General features: G+C 45.0%; 1 protein-coding gene across 2 annotated transcripts in view; it reads right to left on the reverse strand.

Annotated features, from left to right (window-relative positions):
• The window catches only part of DEPTOR (DEP domain containing MTOR interacting protein), a 131,175-nt gene that overhangs the window by 78,272 nt on the left and 31,568 nt on the right, over nt 1-21,335 (reverse strand). For both annotated transcript variants that reach the window (XM_084618168.1, XM_084618169.1), the window contains exons 3-4: nt 8,074-8,252; nt 3,332-3,455 (exon numbers count right to left, since the gene is read on the reverse strand). In XM_084618168.1, the coding sequence (XP_084474294.1) occupies nt 3,332-3,455; nt 8,074-8,252 (303 nt within the window). The remainder of the gene's footprint in view (nt 1-3,331; nt 3,456-8,073; nt 8,253-21,335) is intronic.

The following is a 21,335-nucleotide window of genomic DNA, read 5'->3' on the forward strand; positions in this document are numbered from 1 at the left end:
AGCACCAGCTCTGCAGCTCCCATTGGCTGGGAACTGTGGCCAATGGGAGCTGCAGGGGCAGCGTCTGCGGACAGGGCAGTGCCCAGAGCCACCTGGCCGTGCCTCTGTTTAGGAGCCAGAGGGGGAGACATGCCACTGCTTCCGGGAGCTGCTTGAGGTAAGCATCACCCGGAGCCTGCACCCCTCACCCCCTCCTGAGCCCCAACCCCCTGCCCCAGCCCTGATCCCCCTCCCGCCCTCTGAACCTCTTGGTCCCAGCCCAGAGCACCCTCCTGCACCCCAAACCTCTCATCCCCAGCCCCACCCAGGAGCCTGCATCCCCAACTGGAGCCCTCATTCCTCCTGCACCCCAACCCTCTGCCCCAACCCAGTGAAAAAAAGTGAGTGAGTGAGGGTGGGGAGAGCGAGTGACGGTGGGGATGGCATGAGAGGGGGCAAAGCCTCGGAGAAGGGGCAGGGCAGGGGTGGGGCCTTGGGTGAGGGGCGGGGCAGGGGGCAGGGCAAGGGTATTTGGTTTTGTGCGAGTAGAAAGTTGGCAAGCCTATACAGGACAGAGGCACTAAGGCATTTTGCTAAATCAGAAATTTTGGATCACTGTTCAGAAAAAAATCTGCTTAATCATATTTCTCCCTTAAACAGTACAATTCACATCTTTCCTTTTTGATCACCATAATTAGAAAAATTATTTCTAATTATGGTGAATCAAAGCACATTGCTTTGTTGTTGAACAACGGACCAAGAAGCTTAGGCCAAAATTTTCAAACTCTGTTGATTAAATAGAGGCACCACAAATTGTATTTAAAGAACCTAAATAAATTTATGGTGCCTAACCTGAGATATTCGAGTTTGCAAATGTGAACCTTTTTTCTAACCAGTGTGCTTTCCTGCGTATTTTCAAAATCTAAAAAGAGTCCACAGAATATAATTGGAACCTAACAACAAAGCACTATTTCTGTGAAGAACACCACATCATACTGTTAGGCCTTTTGGTGAGGATTAAGAGTTGTGTTGGTTTGGTAACTCATTTTATTTTTTTCTGTCAGGGGACTGTGTGCTGTCCTTTATTATTAATTATTTAACTATTATTCAGTGCTTGTAATGCACTAGGTGATTTACAGAGCACATAAAAGACACGGGGCCAGATCCTAAACTGGTACAAATCAGCATTGCTCCATTGATTTTGCACCAGCTGAGACTCTAACCTGTGGTCTCTGCCCTGAACAGCTCACAATCTAGGAATAGGCAAAAAATGACGAGTGATGCCATATGGGGCGGGGGAGAGGGATTTGGTAGATGGGTGAAGGGTAACTAGTACAATGTGATTGCATTGGTGCATGCTTCATGGAAACATTTTTTATTTATTCTGATGCCTTCATTTGGTTCTGAAGTGTCTAGGCCACCGCATGACTTGTTTTTTAAGGGAATAAAGAAAGGAAACTTTGCCAAGGGATGGATTCTGGACCTTTCCCAACTCTACCAACTATGATCCTAAAAATAATTCAGATAAATGTTTTTATTAGCTGTTTCTTCTGCCCTCTACAAGGCGTTGAAAAAAATAGAATAAAAATGTGAGCTTTTGAGGTGTCTGTATTCCACTGTTTTCCTGAGTTCCAAGGCTAAGTTCCAAGTTGCAACTTCTAAATCTGGCCACAACAGTGAAATCTCACAGTTCTCCTCTATCTGAGAAAACAATCTCGAGTGGTCAATTACTGTATTCAAAATAGAGTTTGCCCTGTAATTTGCTTCTTTCAATTAAAAATCAAAGACTTTTGTGTTCTGGCTTCTGTATGTCAAAGAAGTTTTGCCAAAAAGCAATAAAAGGAAGACATTCATGGTCAAAAGTCCTTCACTAAATAGGATACACAGGATAACTCCACAACATTTTATATCAGCACCGCATGGTGCATGGATGACAAAGCATAAGGCTTGTTTACAGGCTGCACCCCAAATTGTTCCCCTCACCCAACCCTGCATGCGCATGCAGCTATGAAGTGTCTCCAGCCTTACCTCTGGCTCACAGCTGATGCAAAGACCGTATTGCTCTCACCCGCTACACCCTCCCCAGTTCCCTGGTGGCTTTGCATCTCTCTTGACCCAAGTTCCTAGTCGCACTTCCCCTCTAATACCTTTAAGGTGTCTGTCCATTTACAATGTTAGCTGCTGGCACAAACTGCTACCCAGCATGCACTGCTCCTGAGGATGACTGTTCTGATACAAACTGTAGGGCAAGTAAGTGCTTCAGAGGAGTTGCCAGCTACTCTCCCTGCTGCATGGCAGTAAAGTTCACCTCCCACTGAGGATTTGGCAGGTTCTCCTTCCTTGTTGATCCTTTGCCTCTCCCTTTGGGTGCATCCCACTACTCCTCCACTGCCTTCTTCCTCTGCGGGCCAAGCAGAAGGAGGGACAGCTATTTGGAGATTCTTTGGCCCCTTGGGCACGTAAGTACAGATGGAGTTGCTGGAATGGGGTTTATGCTAATGGGGTTTTTATTCTTGCCTTTAATAGCTTTCTCTGTATGAACTTTTCATTTAAAACTTTTTTCTAACAGGGAAACAATATTGATGCAACACAAAGTGAACACAGTGGCTCACATGGCTGCTGTATGCTTGTTCCTTAAAGGTATCTAGGCACCTTTAAGATAGCACCATCTCATTGCAATTGAGTGCCTAAATACTTCTAAGGATCTGGACCTTGCTGCCTTAGGTAATCACATGTGTACTGCCTGAAAGCTAGAGCCACTCTGGAATACTACTTCAAGCATCTTAATAAATAATACATCTGTTCGCACTTTTGCACAATCAATGTCAACATATTATTCATTCTGCCTGAAACTACCATGTTACAACCTCCTGTGCCTTGAATGAAAATTAAATTAATTCTACAGTGGACAATCTGGTTAAACTTCTCAGTTATTTGACCCAAGTAATCCAGTGGGATATCCAGTATCTCAGCATAACCATCTGTTTCAACTCTTAATTAAATGTTCTGGACTGTTTTTGTAACTTCTTTTAATATAATCTTTCTTCTGTGGAAATAGTGGAGGCTGACTCAGTGAAGATTAGTTTTTCTTGTTAACTAAAATTAAGTCTACTATTAAGGCCACAATCTGACAGTTTTAAGACCCAGGTTTACACTTTTAAATGCCAAATCAGCCATTATTATTTATTATGTGATAGTGTGCTAAGGTTCCAGTGAGAATTGGAGCCTCATCATATTGGGAACTATTCAAGCATTTACAATTCAAGACAGGAGAATTTGCAATCTAATGTGAAAGAAGATGTTACAAGGAAGCTAATACTGTCAACATGCTATGGTTTTGCATACAACATACTTTTCATATAGCCTCTGTCCTCTCATGAACACCTTCACCTCGTTATCCAGTGGGAATGTTCCATCATCTTTCCTAAAGCGGTAGAAAAGTTTGACATCCTTGAATTCCTTATGCTCATCACAAACTGAAACATAAAATAAGTGACATCAGAAATGATCACACTTATGTTGAAGACCTAACACAATCAGAACAAGATACCAATCATCATTAGTGAACTTAAAAACAGAACAGGCATATGCAGAGCATAGTCCTGCCTCCTCCACGCCAAAATTGTTTATTGTACAAATATGACCCTACACATGAAAGGCTGAGTGGTATCTTTTGGAATCCAAACTTTTAGATAATTATCCGAACAGAATCTCTAATCTTTTGGAGCCTGCCAGCCATTCATTTCAATGGATGCTGCAATAGCGATGCATAGCAAAAGACACCTATCTGGTAAAACCTTGTGATTTTGCACCCTCAGCAAGTTTGCAGATGCCACTAAGCTCAGGGGAGAGGTAGATAGGATGGAGGGTAGCGATAGGGTCCAGAGTGACCTTGACAAATTGGAGGGTTGGGCCAAAAGAAATCTGATGAGGTTCAGCAAGGACAAGTGCAGAGTCCTGCACTTAGGATGGAAGAATCCCATGCACCACTATAGGCTGGGGACCGACTGGCTAAGCAGCAGTTCTGCAGAAAAGGACCTGGGGATTACAGTAGATGAGAAGCTGGATATGAGTCAGTAGTGTGCCCTTGTTGCAGAAGAGAAGAGTGAGGGGGGATCTGATAGCAGCCTTCAACTACCTGAAGAGGGGTTCCAAAGATGATGGAGCTTGGCTGTTCTCAGTGGTGGCAGATGACAGAACAAGGAGCAATGGTCTCAAGTTACAGTGGGGAGGCCTATTTCACTAGGTGAGTGGTGAAGCACTGAAATGGGTTACCTAGGGAGGTGGTGGTTTCTCCATCCTTAGAGGTTTTTAAGGCCCAGCTTGACAAAGCTCTGGCTGGGATGATTTAGTTGGTGTTGCTCCTGCTTTGAGCAGGGGGTTGGACAAGATGACCTCCTGAGGTCTCTTCCAACCCTAATCTTCTATGATTCTATTATTAAATCAGGTGTTTCTTAAAAATCCTGAATCAGTAAATTTAAGGATTGGCTAACCAATGACTTTCATTTGCATTAATCCAGGGCTGGATCAAGCAAACCTGAGACTTGTGCAAAGACATATAATAAGGTCTAAGATTCACTGTATGACCTTCCTTCTCCACTTCTCAAATTGCTCTGCCATGCCAGCTGGGGAGTGGGAAAGGCAATGGGGAATGTATTGAGAGTTGGAAAACGTTTTTAGGGGAACAGTTGATGAAAGTCTTGTTAAATTGGAGACAGTGGACTGAAATGAGCTCCAACTAAGATAGAATAAAGTGGGGGACATTCCAGTCAAGCTATTATTACCACAGAGCTCTCAGTCAGCATGCACAGACTCATACTCCACCCATATGGCACTAGTGCATCAGCATTAAACATTACATTACTGTGTTAACTTACTGCTGGTGGCATAAGAAGCCCCTGTGGAACCTGGCTTATTAGGCTATCTGAACTTGTCCTACATTAGAACATTCTTGAAACAGCAATAACATTAACTTTGAAGCCAATGAATGAAAATCCTTGAAAATATCAATTTTGTACTTGTCCTAAATATAAAGGGAAGGGTAACCACCTTTCTGTATACAGTGCTATAAAATCCCTCCTGGCCAGAGGCAACATCCTGTTACCTGTAAAGGGTTAAAAAGCTCAGCTAACCTGGCTGGCACCTGACCCAAAGGACCAAAAAGGGGACAAGATACTTTCAAATCTTTTGGTGGGGGGAGGAAGGCTTTTGTTTGTGCTCTTTGTTTACGTGGTTGTTCTCTCTTGGGACAGAGGCTAGACAGAAATCCATCTTCTCCAACCCATCCTAATCCAAGTCTCCAATATTGCAACCAGTACAGGTAAGCCAGGCAGGGCGGATTAGTTTATCTTTTGTTTTATGTGAATTTTCCCTGTGTTAAGAGGGAGGTTTATTCCTGTTTTCTGTAACTTTAAGGTTTTGCCCAGAGGGGGATCCTCTGTGTTTTGAATCTGAATACCCTGTAAAATATTTTCCATCCTGATTTTACAGAGATGATTTTTACCTTTCTTTTTTTTTTTAAATAAAACCTTCTTTTAAGACTGCAATTTCAGAAAACTGCAATTTCTTTTAAGAACCTTACTGATTTTTCCATTGTTCCAACATCCAGGGGTTTGGGTCTTTGATGATTTTGTAACCAATTGGTTAGGATATTATTCTCAAGCCTCCCCAGGAAAGGGGATGTCGGGCTTGGGGGGATATTTTGGCGGAAAGACGTCTCCAAGTGGTCTCTTACCCTGTTCTTGGTTTAAAATGCTTGGTGGTGGCAGCATACTGTTCAAGGACAAGGCAAAGTTTGTACCTTGGGGAAGTTTTTAATCTAAGCTGGTAAGAATAAGCTTAAGGGGTCTTTTATGTGGGTCCCCACATCTGCACCCTAGAGTTCAGAGTGGGGAAAGAACCCTGACAGTACTTAATTTTTTTTAACATATTTTTTTGTCAAGGACTCCTGCCTTTTCTCGTTGACTTACCTAGCTGAAAGGAGTGGGCTTGGATTATGTTCTGAGGTGGAAAACATTTTAAAGTTTTATTAAAGATTTAAACAAACTTTCACATATAAAGTTTCCATTGCTCAATTAAATTAAGTTACTCTGACCTCCATGTAAACTATTCACTGACATTTCTTCAATAGAGGATAAAGCAATCAGGATTTGGAGCCCCTATAATTACTTTGTATCTGTTCTTTAATTATCTACCTCGATTCCCAGGTTCCATAAAGACGCAGAATTTTAATTTCTGAATCAAGCAGAATGTGTAGTAGTCGCACACATTCCAGCTGCAAACTTATCCCTTTAATTAAGGTATTGTTTATGCATTGCTGACAGTTGCAGTAGTGCTCAGGCACTTACAGATGCCTCTGGAGAAAGGCAACTTTTGTCAATTACAAAACTTCCTCTATTTCCTGTTATAAAGAGATGGGAAAACTGCAATTTCATATGTTGACTTTTTAACTGGACAACACTGTGCACTTGAAACAAAAGGGCTTGATTCTCCACTGACTTGAACATTGTAGTCATTTTGCACCTATACTTTATACAGGTGTAAAATGAGTATATAAACATTACTATTGTGATTTGATAGTGGTTTGTGTCCACATGTCACAAATAATGCATGTAACTTCCAATACATCATTATTCTAGAAATGAAGCTACAGGGACACCATGATACAGAACAAGAGAGAAAGTACAGAACAGCTTCAGTTTATAAAGAAAGGATGTTGCATCTAATATGTTTCACTACAGTCACTTCATTCACTAAGTGAGAAATCCTCCCCTCCAGCAGCCCCAAGTTCATGTAGTTAGATGTTAGCACACAGAGGCATTCTACAGACAACAAAATCCCTGTCTGCTGCAGGACACTAGAGGTGCAGTCATTCTTTAGCCACTAAGGCAGAGGTGGGCAAACTACGGCCTGCGGGCCACATCCGGCCTGCGGGACTGTCCTGCCAGGCTCTTGGGCTCCCGGCCGGGGAGGCTAGCCCCCGGCCCCTCCCCTGCTGTCCCCTCTCCCCCGCAGCCTCAGCTCGCCATGCTGCCAGCGCTCTCGGTGGCGGGGCTGGCTCTGGCCAGGCTACGCGGCTGCGAGCTCCTGCCACTCTGAGCGGCATGGTAAGGGGGCAGGGAGCGGGGGTTGGATAAGGGGCAGGAGGTCCTGGGGGGCAGTCAGGGGCCAGGGGGCAGTTAGATGGGGTGGAGGTTCGGGGGGGGTGTTGGTCAAGGGGCGGGGAAGAGGGGGGTTGGATAGGCATGGGAGTCCCGGGGGGCCTGTCAGGGGGTGGGGGCGGGGATAGGAGTCAGGGCAGTCAGGGGACAGGAAGCAGGTGGGGAGGGAGTTGGATGGAGGGTTCTGGGGGGGAGCAGTTAGGGGATCCCGGGAGGTGGTGGTCAGGAGACGGGGAACAGGGGGGTTTGGATAGGGGGTGGGGTCCCAGGGGGCGGTTAGGGGTGGGGGTGTGGATAGGGGTCGGGGCAGTCAGGAGACAGGGAGCAGGGGGGGTTGGCTGGGGGTGGGGTCCCAGAGGTTGGTTGGGGCAGGGAGTCCCGAGAGGGGAGGGTCAGGGGACAAGGAGCAGGGGGGATTGGATGGGTTGGTGGTTCTGAGGGGGGTAGTCATGGGGCAGAATTGGGAGGGGGCGGATAGGGGGTGAGGGCCAGGCTGTTTGAGGAGGCATAGCCTTCCCTACCCAGCCCTCCATACAGTTTCGCAACCCCGATGTGGCCCTCGGCCCAAAAAGTTTGCCCACCCCTGCACTAAGGCAACAGTGTTGTCTGAAGCAACTGCATCCCCCTTTACAGAGGGAAATGGACAATGGATCTGAGTAGCCATGGCTCTGCAGGCTCCACCCTTACATCTCTATTTAGTCACCCCTGTACACTGGCATGTACGGGAGTCCCCATGGAGCAGAGATAAGCAGGGCACAGGATGTAAGGACTCCCTTTTCCATGGGAATGCCTGAACCCTGTCTCACCCACATACAGCAGAATAATCAGGGGCCTTCTTCAACTGGAGAAGCAGGGTCAGGAGTTACCGTTAATTGCATCACAGTTATCAAGAAAAAAAACTTAAAATAATTGTGGCTGCTGCTGTTTCACTCACCATGATGGATAATACTGCAATCCAATAATTTCTGCACAAGTTTAATTGCTGTCTCTCTGTCTGAGGCCTCTTTGCGATCAATCAGCCAGTCAATCAATTCTTTGGCAACAAAACAGTTTGGATATGTCTTGAGATGATGCCTTCGATCTTTAATTATCTTTTCTTCATGCAGTCTGAGCCTGTGGGTCAAATCACATTATTAATAACCTTTGCAGAGAATCTATATAACCAGAGGAGGAAAGGACTCCTTTCTATGAAACATGTTAGGGTCTGACTGCCACACAATTCGCCTACACCCCAATAAATATTATGCCTAATTATAAAAGGTTATGGTGGCGAGTCTGTTGAAAGGCAGAGAATACAAACACAAATTGGCAACTGACCATTTTCATTTTCGGCTAGGGAAAGAAAGAAAAGCAGAAAAAAGAAACAATATCAAAGACCATTTTAAACCCAGCACATGGAGAATTTTCAGTTACAGTGGAAAACAAACAGGAGGAGAAGCAGATGTAATTCTCAGTATAATCTGCTAAACACAGGAACGCATGCCTCAGTGTGTCAATAAAATTAAATGTTAACACTTTGGCATGAGCTGAGACTAATTCTCGCACATTACCTTTAATATGCTTGACATTACTGCATTATTTTGGGAAAGCCCACTGCCAAAGATTCGTTAACACCACTTGATGGATTCAGCTGCAGGTTTTTTGTGGTGCCGTTCCTCTTAACTTCCACTGGTTATGGAACTACATCTTCTCGACACTACATACTAGGTACAGGGCTTGCCATTTAGAAGTCAGCATCTAAACAGTTTCCACACAACACTATGTAACACACAGCCGCTACTTTCTTTTCTATGGGAAACTGATCTCAGCAACTGGCAATGGAGGAGCTTCATTATCAGAGATCTGACAGCTGCAAAATCCCACCCACCATTTTGAAAGCAAACCCAGCAATTGCTTCTTACACATTTAGTATGGGTGGCAAAAGCCCACGTGAGAGTATCTGGACTGACCACAGTAGCTTTATGATTAGACATTTTCCCAAATTAACGTAACTGATAGCTTCTTTTATATTTATCTGTTTATCTATTTTATGTATTACAGAACAACAGGCAGAGATTTTGTAGAAGTTAACTGCATTCTTATTTATTACTTTTCACTTTTAATGAATAATTTTACTGACAACTATTGCATTTTTTATAGAATCACAGAATATCAGGGTTGGAAGAAACCTCAGGAGGTCATCTAGTCCAACCCCCTGCTCAATGCAGGACCAACCCCAACTAAATCATCTCAGCCAGGGCTTTGTCAAGCCACGCCTTAAAAACCTCTAAGGATGGAGATTCCATCACCTCCCTAGGTAACCCACTCCAGTGCTCCACCACCCTCCTAGTGAAATAGTGCTATTTATCCATAACAACTATGAAGAAAGCACAAGAACCACTCTATAGAGCACGTCACAGAGGGTGGGGCGGGGGGGGGGGAATTTGGGCTCCTATTGCAAAGACTTACACACATATTTAACTTTATGCGCTGTGAGTGAAATTCTGGTTCCACTGAAATCAACGTAAGTGTTGCCGTTTACTTCAATGGCACCAAAATTTCACCCTAAGAATAGTCCCATTGACTTCAGTGGGGCTCTGTGCAGGCACACAGGGGCTGTCCTCAGGAAACAAGTAGCATAAAAAGGTAGAACAGTTTAAAGTATTGGCACAAGGACAAATCAATGCTATATGAACAATAGTTATTCCTGACTAACTAATCTAGTCTAAGATATTTATATGGTCCCCAGTATTGCAGCACCTCACAACCTTTAATGTATTTATCCTCAAAATGCCCCTGGGAGGTAGGGCAGTGCTATTATCCCTATTTATAGATGGAGAACTGAGGCACAGAGAGACTAGGTGACTTGTCTAAGGTCACACAGGAAGTCTGTGGCCAAGGAGGGAATTGAATCTGGGTCACCAGAGCAGGGCCCTAAACACTAGTAAATCCTTCCTCTCAGGGTGATATTAGCATGCCTTAGCATCACACTATTTCCTTTTGAAACCCACAAAAGACAAATAAGTCAGCTGAGGATGTTATTGATGCCATTACTGGGTCACAGACAAGCCTTAAATAAGGGTTTTACCTAAAACTATACACAAATACTAATGTAGCAACTTTTCTGATTTGCAATATTGATCCTAAAACCAGATTGCTCCCCCTCCCCCAAGTCCATATTATGGTTTAAACGGCAACTTTACGAACACCATCAAAATGAATACTTTTAAGTTAAAAACCACATAGAAATCAAATGAGAGTATTTAAAGCAAAACCCACTGACGATAAGCCTTCTATGCATTGTGAAATACAGTAAACTAAAATATGTCTTTGCTTACAGCTCTGATATTTTCCAGCTGCACAGTAACAGCTGTCATCTTGCTTGGAAGAAAAAGCCTGCACTTTTTATTGAAAGACCCTGGAATTATCAGTGTTCTGTGTCCATTTTTTAAGCTACACAGTCATCTGAAAGTACAATACTGAAACAGCATAAATATATCTATATGTACAGAGTGGGTTTGATCAACCTTTCACTTCTATTGGTATAAAAGTAAATGAATGGAGTTACGCCGGCATAAACGGAGAATCAGGCTCTGACAATTCTTTGCACCTACATAAGGTGTTGATATGAGTTAAAAAGGCACTAGTATCAAGCAATAGTCAGCATTTACCTACAAGTATCAAATGGGAATGGGAAATAACTGTTATTCCAGACATTACATTATGTGACACGTGTCTCAAACCTCTCCTTTCCCAAGGTGTGGGGGGGGAATTATTTGCACTACTTCTGGGCCTAACAGGCTTGGGGTGTGACACCAGAAAGGGAAACCAACCCTCCTGCATAGCAACGTATAGCACTACCATTAGGCCACAGGGCTAGCCCACTACTCTGAACATGCTCCTAACTGAATGGAACAAAATAAAGACATTTTTTTAAAAGACCTAGTGTTAATCATGATGTATAAGCCCCATATACATTTACTGCATCTATTTTTAATTACACAGAGCAGATGTTTGGACTCTGGCATTCTGAAAGTGTTTCAGTGTTCAGCCCTGTGGATCAAGAACACAAACATGGTTTCTCTAGCTAAGTAGCTATAAAAAGAATTGCTCAAGAGCTACTTAGAGACAGGTCTGATTCACAGAGCAAAGTTTACTCATAAAACTTAGTGAAGGTGGGGGAATCTTGTTTCCAGAGGCCTTTGAAGAGTGATCGAAGAGTCACCTACTGTCTAGCCACTGATACTTCGCAACTCAACTGTAACTATCACAAGAAACCAGCCTTCATCACAGTATTAGAGTATCACACAAATGTAACTCCTCATATTACTCAAGATGGCATCAAGGACATTTTTTGTACTGGGGACCACATTCTGCCCTATTTGAAGAAAAATGTGAGAGCATTTCCGCTGGTCTCTGAAACTAACAGGACAGTAAAAAGCGTATACTATATTCAGCCCATTGAAATTCACATGTGTATGCATTTATCATATTCAAGCTTCCAGCAAATATACACTGTATTTAACATTTACATATTTGCATGAGTAGGTCTTTGCTTGCACATTTGTCTGTTTTATGCTAATCCAGAACAATCTCTCATTTCCTTACCAGGCAAAACATGGACTGGCAGAGCAATCATAATTAGCATTACTTAAAGGAAAAATTGAGCTTTTTGGTTGAGAAACCAAAAACTAGTCACTAACTCCCTGGGAAGAAACCACTCCTAGCACTTGTCCATTAAGTTTTCTACTAGGGAAATTATCCTTTCTGAGGTTGTCACAGTTCAGGGCAACTGCACCTGTATTCCCCCTCTCTATGATCCCTCAAGGGCACCTCCTCCAGGCTCCCGACTCTTCAGCTGTCAGCTCTCCTGGGGAGAAAACTGCATCTCTCTCCCTCCTGACCAGGGTTTTTCCAGATGCACAGCTCCCTGCCTATACAGTTATATCCCCAGCAAGCCAGACTGCTTAAAAGGCCAGCATCTGCACTTTGCTTTCTCTCCACAGGCTATGAATTACAATTCATCACAGAGCTCTTTCTAAGGAAGCACATTTATTCTTCAGGTGAAAGGATTACAGAGAAAGCATATTAAAAACAATAAAAGAACCTACATGCATGCTAAAAAGCCTACCAGCGGTCATTCATCAATCTTATGAAGCTTCAGTAGGTTAAATCCTTCCCACCCTTCCACAAGGATTAGAGCACTCCCCCACCACTTTGAACAGAAAGTCCTGTCTGTATGCTGTATCAGAAAGAAGCCTCTGAATCAGTTTAAACTCAGGCTATTTATCCAAAAGTCATAGAATCATAGAAGATTAGAGTTGGAAGAGACCTCAGGAGGTCATCTAATCCAACCCCCGGCTCAAAGCAAGACCAACCCCAACTAAATCATCCCAGCCAGGGCTTTGTCAAGCCGGGCCTTAAAAACCTCTAAGGATGGAGATTCCACCACCTCCCTAGGTAACCCACTCCAGTGCTTCACCACCCTCCTAGTAAAATAGTTTTTCCTAATATCCAACCTAGACCTGCAACTTGAGACCATTACTTGTTGTTCTGGCATCTGCCACCACTGAGAACAGCTGAGCTCCATCCTCTTTGGAACCCCCCTTCAGGTAGTTGAAGGCTGCTATCAAATCCCCCCTCATTCTTCTCTTCTAAATAATCCCAGTTCCTCTCCTCATAAATCATGTGCCCCAGCCCCCTAATCACTTTCACTGCCCTCTGCTGGACTCTCTCCAATTTGTCCTCATCCTTTCCGTAGTGGGAGGCCCAAAACTGGATGCAATACTCACCAGTGCTGAATAGAGGGGAATAATCTCTTCCCTCGATCTGCTGGTAATGCTCCTACTAATGCAGCCCAATATGCTGTGTGCCTTCTTGGCAACAAGGGCACACTGTTGATTCATATCCAACTTCTCATCCACTGTAATCCCAAGGTCCTTTTTTGCAGAACTACCGCTTAGCCAGTCAGTCCCCAGCCTGTAGCAGTGCATGGGATTCTTCCATCCTAAGTGAAGAACTCTGCACTTGTGCTTGTTGAACCTCATCAGATTCTTTTAGCCCAATCCTCCAATTTGTCTAGGTCACTCTGGACCCTATCCCTACACTCCAGCGTATCTACCTCTCTCCCCAGCTTAGTGTGTGGAAAGCCCTTCCTTTTGTCTGTCAGTCTCTGGAGAATCTAATTTGAACTAGCATATTTGAGCACCCCCAGGAAGCAGTACCTTTTGGGGCAGGGAGGGACACACAACTTTGCTGATTTACCTTAATTCCCACCCACTGTTTTTAGTTCCTGGAGGAGCTGTGGTAGCCCTCCCCCATGGAGTCGAACACAGTCACATATAAACCATTCATTTAAAACAGTGGACCCCAAAGATACTGAATAGGATTGCAACGGCTGTCACATCTGCCCTCTAGGGAGGTTGCATTTAATCCCAGACCACAATAATACATAAACAATACAATAAGATCTTTCAAGGATATTGCAGGAGAATTGCCATATCTGTTGCAGAGGTTTCTTGCACCTTTCCTTGAAACAACTGGTAAGGAGGCTGACTGGTCCTCCAGCACTTCCCATGTTGTCAGTATAGCACTTTCTACATAGTCACTACATTTATCCCAGCAAAGCTCTGGCATTGTACAATTTGGTTCTGATATGCTTATTTCAGACAAAAGCATATGAGGAGGCTTTGTATCATTCTCACCCCACTTCATTTTCACCAGATCAGGTCTCTTTTGCAGACATGCCATCACATAGTGTAAGACGTGTGTGACTGTAGAACTGCAAAGTTTTTAAACAGCACAAACCCCAGTGAATGGACAGTTTACTGCTGAGTCTCTTCATATTTACTAATTTTTTCCTAGTGTTCACCAATGTGGTAGCTAGGAGCTTCACAGAAACTGCACAGAAAACAGGTCCCTGCCCCAAAAGAGCTTAAAATCTACTGACCCAGACCCTGCAAACACTTACTGCTTTGTGTAGTGCTTACTACAGTGAATAGTCCCATTGGTTTCTATGTGACTACTCATGCTAGCAAGTGTTTACAGGATCAGATTCAAAAGATGGACTTGACAGAAAAGTGAGGACACAAGGAGGGGAAGGGATTATACATGATTTAATTATTTATATGCTTTTGTAAACTTAACATTGGCACCGTATAATACCACAATGTCTTCCTTAGAAATTAGCAGGTAAATACTGGGTGGCTCAGGTTCACTCCGGGCTTGCACCGGCTTCTGCTGTCATAAAACCCACTGCAGGTTTCAGAGTGCTAGAACGTCTGCCAAGCAAAGAGGCTGTGTTGGAGTAAAGCAGGGTCACAACCTCCTTTCTGCTAGGGATGGCTGGGTTTTGGGAACAAAGTTGCCCAAATAGTGGGAAATGCTAGACAAGAAGAGAAGAGAGTGTGTAAAAGGTTAGCCAGAGAGCACACTGGTTCAGCATCCTCCCTCAATGACTCCTAAACAGCAGTGCAAGTAGGGCGGTACACCTTACCAGCCATGTATTTATAGCTGGTAGGGCATACCGGGAAGACACAGGAGGAGCAGAACGTGGGGAAACTGGGCAGCCCCAGGCTGGCAGCTCCTCCGGCACAGATGTACCGCTCCCAGCCATTCCACGCAGGGTCTCTTCCATCTCTACAACAGCCCTGCCACAGGACAGGGCTGGGGGTGGTATAGCTGTGCTGCAGGTGTTCTGCTCTTTTCCCTGCTGTGGGCCCCGGGAGAGCTCTGCGGTTCAGGGCTCTCCCAGGAACTGCAGCAGGGAAAAGAGCAGAACATGGGGCCACCAGGCGGCCCCACGCCGGCAGCTCCTCCGGCATGACTGTACCATCCCCAGCCCTGCCCCCTCTCCCTCCTCTGCTCCAGCCCCAGCCCCAGCCCTGTCCTCCTGTAGGGCTGCTATACAGACAAAGGAGACCCTGCATGGAAGAGCTGGGGTGGTAGAGCACCCAGCAGCCCCACGTTCTGCTCCTTTCACCGCTATGGTTCCGAAGTCTCCGGCACAGCAGGAAGAGGACAGAGCCCACTCCTCCCCGGGTAAGGGGGCTGGAACATGGAGAGAGGACAGGGAGAGCATGGGGGCCCCGGGCTGGGGGTAGGGCAGGGAGGAGTCATGTGGAGGGTCATTTGAGGAGGTCACGTGCCCCCCGTTAGCTGCTCCCTCCCCCCCTCGTACTGGTAAGAAACGGATTCCACTTGCACCACTGCTCTGAAAGAGCCCCAATGAAAGACAAAGCTGACCCTCTCCAGATGGACAAACCAAAGGAGGGCAGTGGCAGAAACATCACCAGTTCTCCCTCAAGTTGAGATTTACCTGGGGTGCCTGAGGCCTTGCTGGAAGTAGGGGGTGTATAATTTACTTCAGTGAATCTGTCCCATAGCATGGTAAATATTTGGTGGGATTTTCAAAAGTGCCAAGGTGATTTAGGAGTAAAAGTACCATTGAAAGTTGAAAGTCCCATTCTAGGTCTCTTCATCATACCAAAATAAAGAGTAAAGAAAAATAAACAGCTGCAAGAAATACCTAAATATTACAGTTCTATTCTACATTTAAACCCTTACTCTCCCTCTGTCTTCCCAGCCAAAAAATGTCGGTCAGTGAAAATATAAACATTGCACATAGAGGCCGAGGTGAAGGTATTCTGGAAATGCAATGCTTATTGCCTAGGACAAGCATTTCTACACAGGCCTGCCAATTCTCAGCAACTAACCACTGACACTTTCCAGCTACGTGTTCCTCTTTCTATTTATGCCTCAGCTATGAGACTATGTAGTTCTGATACCCGATATTCATAGCAGCTAGAACAGTCTTGAAACCAGTGGGTTACACTAGAAACTGGACAAAGATATTTCTGTTAGTATGTGTGGCAGGGAGGAAATTCTGTCCCCTGAAATAAACATTTTAAAGGTTGTCTTTAAAGCATCTTCTGAAATCAGTTCCCCTTATCATGCCTGTCTCTAATATACGCAGGTAGCCGTGTCTGCAATGTGGAAAGAAGTTGCCAGGATGCCGAGCCAGCCTTAGAGGGACTTTAAATAAGTGGCCTCAGAGGACACTAAAGAAGAAAAGATATTAATGTCTCCTACCAAAAAAGCTGCAACATACCAGTGCTTCTGTGACCTTAAATTAGTCACTGGCATGGTCTGTTGGGGGGTGGGATGGGTGTTAATGGAGGGGGAAATTAGTAAATTCTTTAAGTTTAGAAGATAACTAAACCTTGATCCTCCAACTGACTATGCACAATCACACCCACATGGTGCCCTACTGATGCCAATAGACTCAGTGCAGGCTCAGCGCCACACCAATACACAGTTCGGAGCCTAGACTTGGAATCACACAGCTTTCTCCTCGAGATGGGCTTGGACTAGAGCCACAAATTCAGACCCACAGATTCGCATCTGAGCACCACCACAATGTAAGGGCATTTGGACCTGGGGTTTTCGTTTGAGCCATTATGAAGCTAGCTAGAGGCCACTGACAAAATCTGGATCCTGAGCCGGGTTTGGATTTTGAAGATTTCCAAGGTAACAAAGCCGATTAATTTGGGCCCAATCTATGCTTTTTATTTATGACAATGGAGCATAATGTTAACCCGCAAGGCTGACCTATTAAACAATGAAAGTATCTAAGTTTTCATATAACTTTTATACCTGCTATGTAAATACTCTGGGCCTGGATAGGCACTGCATAGGGCTTGGTGCCGTATGGTGCTGAGGGGAATGAGTGCGCTTGGCTTCCACTAGAGTCAATGGGCCTGTTTCTCCACTGCCTTTCATTGTGCACAGTCATTTGCACCTGTGCAAAGTGAGTGTAAGATGCCATCAAATCAAAATGATAGAGTTGATCCCTCTTTTCCACAAGTGTAAATGACCACACAAGGGGCAACCAGTAGAGAATAAGGCCCAGTCGAATTAACATTGCTGAGCAGCTGGTGGGCAGTGCTCAACACTTGCATGATCAGACAGGGCTACATTGCTAGTTATTTTCTCTAGCTTGTGTTGCTTGTATGTCAGTGAAGCTAATGCTCTCCCTGCCTACCACAATGACAGTACATTGTCATCATTTTCTTAAAGAAAATTGATGTTGAAAATTCAACCATCTCCAACTTGGTGTTGGGCACTGTAGCCTAGTCTCTCTGGGGCACGAGACGTTATAAGGCTGCTTTTACACAGCGGACCAAATGGAAACCACAAAATGCAGGCAATTTTTTTTAACCTACCCCTTGTCAGAAGGAAAATGGAAGCTCATCTACCTAACTCGTGTGTGTGAGTGTGCGCTAGTGAAAGTTATAGATGATGGCAGGAATCACCTGAAGTTCCCTTCCTTTATCCACAAACTAGGTTAGTCAGATGGCAGTACCTAGTCAGTTGAAGCCTCACTGAACCTTGCTTGTGGATAGACATGGTTCCTAGGGTCCCCTGATAACTTTCACTAGCACCACACCAAAAAAGGGGAATTTATATATATGAGAGTTGAGCTAGGTGCAATAATGCATCTGGATCAAGGCCAGGATCACATTGCCATGTGGATCCCTGGGCAGGATTGATAAATGGTTTTGTTGAGGCCAGGGCTGTCTTTGTCTTGGTCTCACGCAACACTGAGCAGCTCATTCTTGGTGCTTAATAAATAGTATTTATGGAAATTAAGCGCTGGCTTGCAGTTGCAAGCAGAGGTATTTTAGAAGTCAGACCATTCAGGATGCAGGGAAGTCTGGTGTATTTTGTCAGACAACAGCCAGCTCTTCGGAGCATTTTTACAGCTATTCTGTGCCAGGTGTGCAAAAAGAAAAAAAATTTCTTTGCCACTCAGTCATGCTTAGCCTCAAGGGGCTGAAGTCATTGGCTGGTTACAAATCAAGAATTCTGTGAAGAATTAGTGTTGAAAAAAGAAAAGATAAGCCACAGAAAGTGCGTCTTTCTAGTCCAGTGTATGAAAAGAAGCAGAGATTCAGATGAAGAATACAAGGGCTTGATTCCCCACTCCACTACACCAATTTTATTCTGGTACAACTTCACTGATTTTATTAAACTGATGTAATAGAGTAGATAATCAAATTCAGTTCAGCCAGCTCAGCACAGAGTCTACCCTGGTGTAACACCAACCAATTCAACTAAGTTACACTTGGAATGAATTTGGCCCCTTATTAACAAAAACATGGACAAGATATTTTGGCCCGGATCCAGCAAAGTATTTAAGCACACGCTGAACTTCAAGCACAGAAGTAGGTCAGTAGAAGTCAATGGGACTACCTATGTGTATTAAGTTACGCACATGCTCAAGTGTTTTGTTGGATCCATGTATAGTGAGGTACAAATTGACCCAGCTAGCACCTAAGGGTGGGATTTTCAAAAGCATTCGGTGCTGGCCTAGTTCTGCTCTCGAAGTCAGGGTGAGTGAATTCCACCAATGACTTCCAGATCAGTAGCGTTAGACCAATGATGTGTGCTTCTGCAAATCCCATACTAAATCAATGCCACAGCCTCAATCATTTGCCAGACTGTATCCACAAAGGGCAGAGACCATAAACATCTCCGATGTCCTGCCCACAGCACAGCAGCCAACTCCATCAGCAGGAGTCAGAGGTGCTACCACCAGCAACATGTCTGCCACAGTAACACCTGCCACCCCGTTCACATTGCCTTCTGTTTGGGATTTGGATTCCATGACCTCCACCAATTTTTCCACAAGCAGAATTATCTTTCTGTAGTATTTCCTATGCAAAGTTGTCATTGCGCTTACGATAGCAATATGTGCACTGGGAACTACTTTCCTTTTCAGCATTGGAAGATCTTCATCATCATGAATCTGAGCTAAAAATCAGAGCACTTTCTTGGATGCTAGGAAAAGTCTTGTTTTCTCAGTGTAGGTCAAAAGCTTGTCTCTTTCACCAACAGAAGTTGGTCCAATACAAGGAAAAGTCTTGTAATTTTAAAATGCACACCTAAAAAAAAATAGGGAGCAAACTTATGCACAGATTTTTCTATGATGTTCTTCACCAGACACCTCACACACAGATGGATTCAGTGTAACACCACTGCTGGGAGATAGGGAAACTGAGTCACGGATGGATTTAAGGGCTAGACCTCTCCCCTAGCCTTGGGAAGCCCATGAAAGGGCAAGGTACAATTGAATTCTCTGCACCTAAGGGTATGTCTACACTAGGAAATTAGGTCAAATTTATAGAAGTTGATTTTTTAGAAAGCGATTTTTTACAGTGATAGTGTGTGTCCCCACTAAGTGCATTAAGTCGGCAGATGCGTCCACAGTACCGAGGCTAGCATCAACTTTCGGAGCATTGCACTGTGGGTAGCTATCCCACATTTCCCGCAGTCTCCACCGCCCACTGGAATTCTGGGTTGAGCTCCCAATGCCTGATGGGGCAACAACATTGTCGCAGGTGGTTTTGGGTACATGTCGTCAGTCGCCCCTCCCTCCATGAAAGCAAGGGCAGACAATCGTTTTGCACCTTTTTTCCATGAGGGCACCATACTGCTTTCAGCAGACGGTGCGGTAGGACTGCAAACCACTGTCGTCAAACGACCACTTCCGCTGCCATTCTGCTCTCCTGGTGGTCTTGCAGGGCTGCTTCCACTGCAACTCTGCTCGTCTGCTCTTGTCTCGCAATACCACGGCAAACGTGCAGCCTACTCAGCTGTTGTGTCCTGACAGCAGACAGTGCAGTAGGTCTGCAAAACTGGTCATCCAACCACTGCTTCCCCTGCAACTCTGCTCTTCTGCAGACGCCACACCACAGCAAGCATGGAGCCTGCTCAGATCACCGCAGCAGTTATGAGCATTGTAAACACCTCGCGCATTACCATCAGTATATGCAGAACCAGAACCTGCAAAAGCAGGTGAGGAAGTGATGGCAGTGCAGTGACGAGACTGATGAGGACATGGACACAGACTTCTCTCAAAGCATGGGCCCCGGCAACTTGGCCATTCTGGTGGGAATGGGGCAGGCTCGTGCCGTGGAACACCGATTCCGGGCCCGGGAAAAAAGCACAGACTGGTGGGACCGCATAGTGTTGCAGGTCTGGGATGATTCCCAGTGACTGCGAAACTTTCACATGCATAAGTGCACTTTCATGGAACTTTGTGACTTGCTTTCCCCTGCCCTGAAGCGCAAGAATACCAAGAGGAGAGCAGCCCTCACAGTTCACAAGCGAGTGGCGATAGCCCTCTGGAAGCTTGCAATGCCAGACAGCTACCGGTCAGTCGAGAATCAATTTGGAGTGGGTAAATCTACTGTGGGGGCTGCTGTGATCCAAGTAGCCAACGCAATCATTTAACTGCTGCTATCAAGGACTCTGGGAAATGTGCAAGTCATAGTGAATGGCTTTACTGCAATGGGATTCCCTAACTGTGGTGGGGCAACAGACGGAATGCATATCCCTATCTTGGGACCGGATCACCAATGCAGCCAGTACGTAAACCTCAAGGGGTACTTTTCAATGGTGCTGCAAGCACTGGTGGATCACAAGGGACGTTTCACCAACATCGACTTGGGATGGCTGGGAAAGGTACATGACGCTCGCATCTTCAGGAACTCTGGTCTGTATGAACAACTGCAGCAAGGGACTTACTTTCCAGACCAGAAAATAACCATTGGGGATGTTGAAATGCCTATAGTTATCCTTGGGGACCCAGTCTACACCTTAATGCCATGGCTCATGAAGCCATACGCAGGCACCCTGGACAGTAGTCAGGAGCTGTTCAACTATAGGCTTAGCAAGTGCAGAATGGTGGTAGAATGTGCATTTGGACATTTAAAAGCGCGCTGGCGCAGTTTACTGACTCGGTTAGACTTCAGCGAAACCAATATTCCCATTGTTATTACTGTTTGCTGTGTGCTCCACAATATCTGTGAGAGTAAGGGGGAGACGTTTATGGTGGGGTGGGAAATTGAGGCAAATCACGTGCAGCCAGACACCAGGGAGGTTAGAAAAGCACAGCAGGGCGCGCTGCGCATCAGAGAAGCTTTGAAAACCAGTTTCATGGCTGACCAGGCTACAGTGTGACAGTTCTGTTTGTTTCTCCTTGATGAAAACCCACCCCCTTGGTTGACTCTTCTTCCCTGTAAGCCAACCGCCCTCGCCTCCCCCCTTCGATCACCACTTGGAGAGGCAATAAAGTCATTGTTGTTACAAATTCATGCATTCTTTATTAATTCATCTCACAAATAGGGGAATAACTGCCAAGGTAGCCAGGAA

This window comes from Lepidochelys olivacea (assembly GCF_965140295.1).
Source record: "Lepidochelys olivacea isolate rLepOli2 genome assembly, chromosome: 2".
Taxonomy (NCBI): domain Eukaryota; kingdom Metazoa; phylum Chordata; order Testudines; family Cheloniidae; genus Lepidochelys; species Lepidochelys olivacea.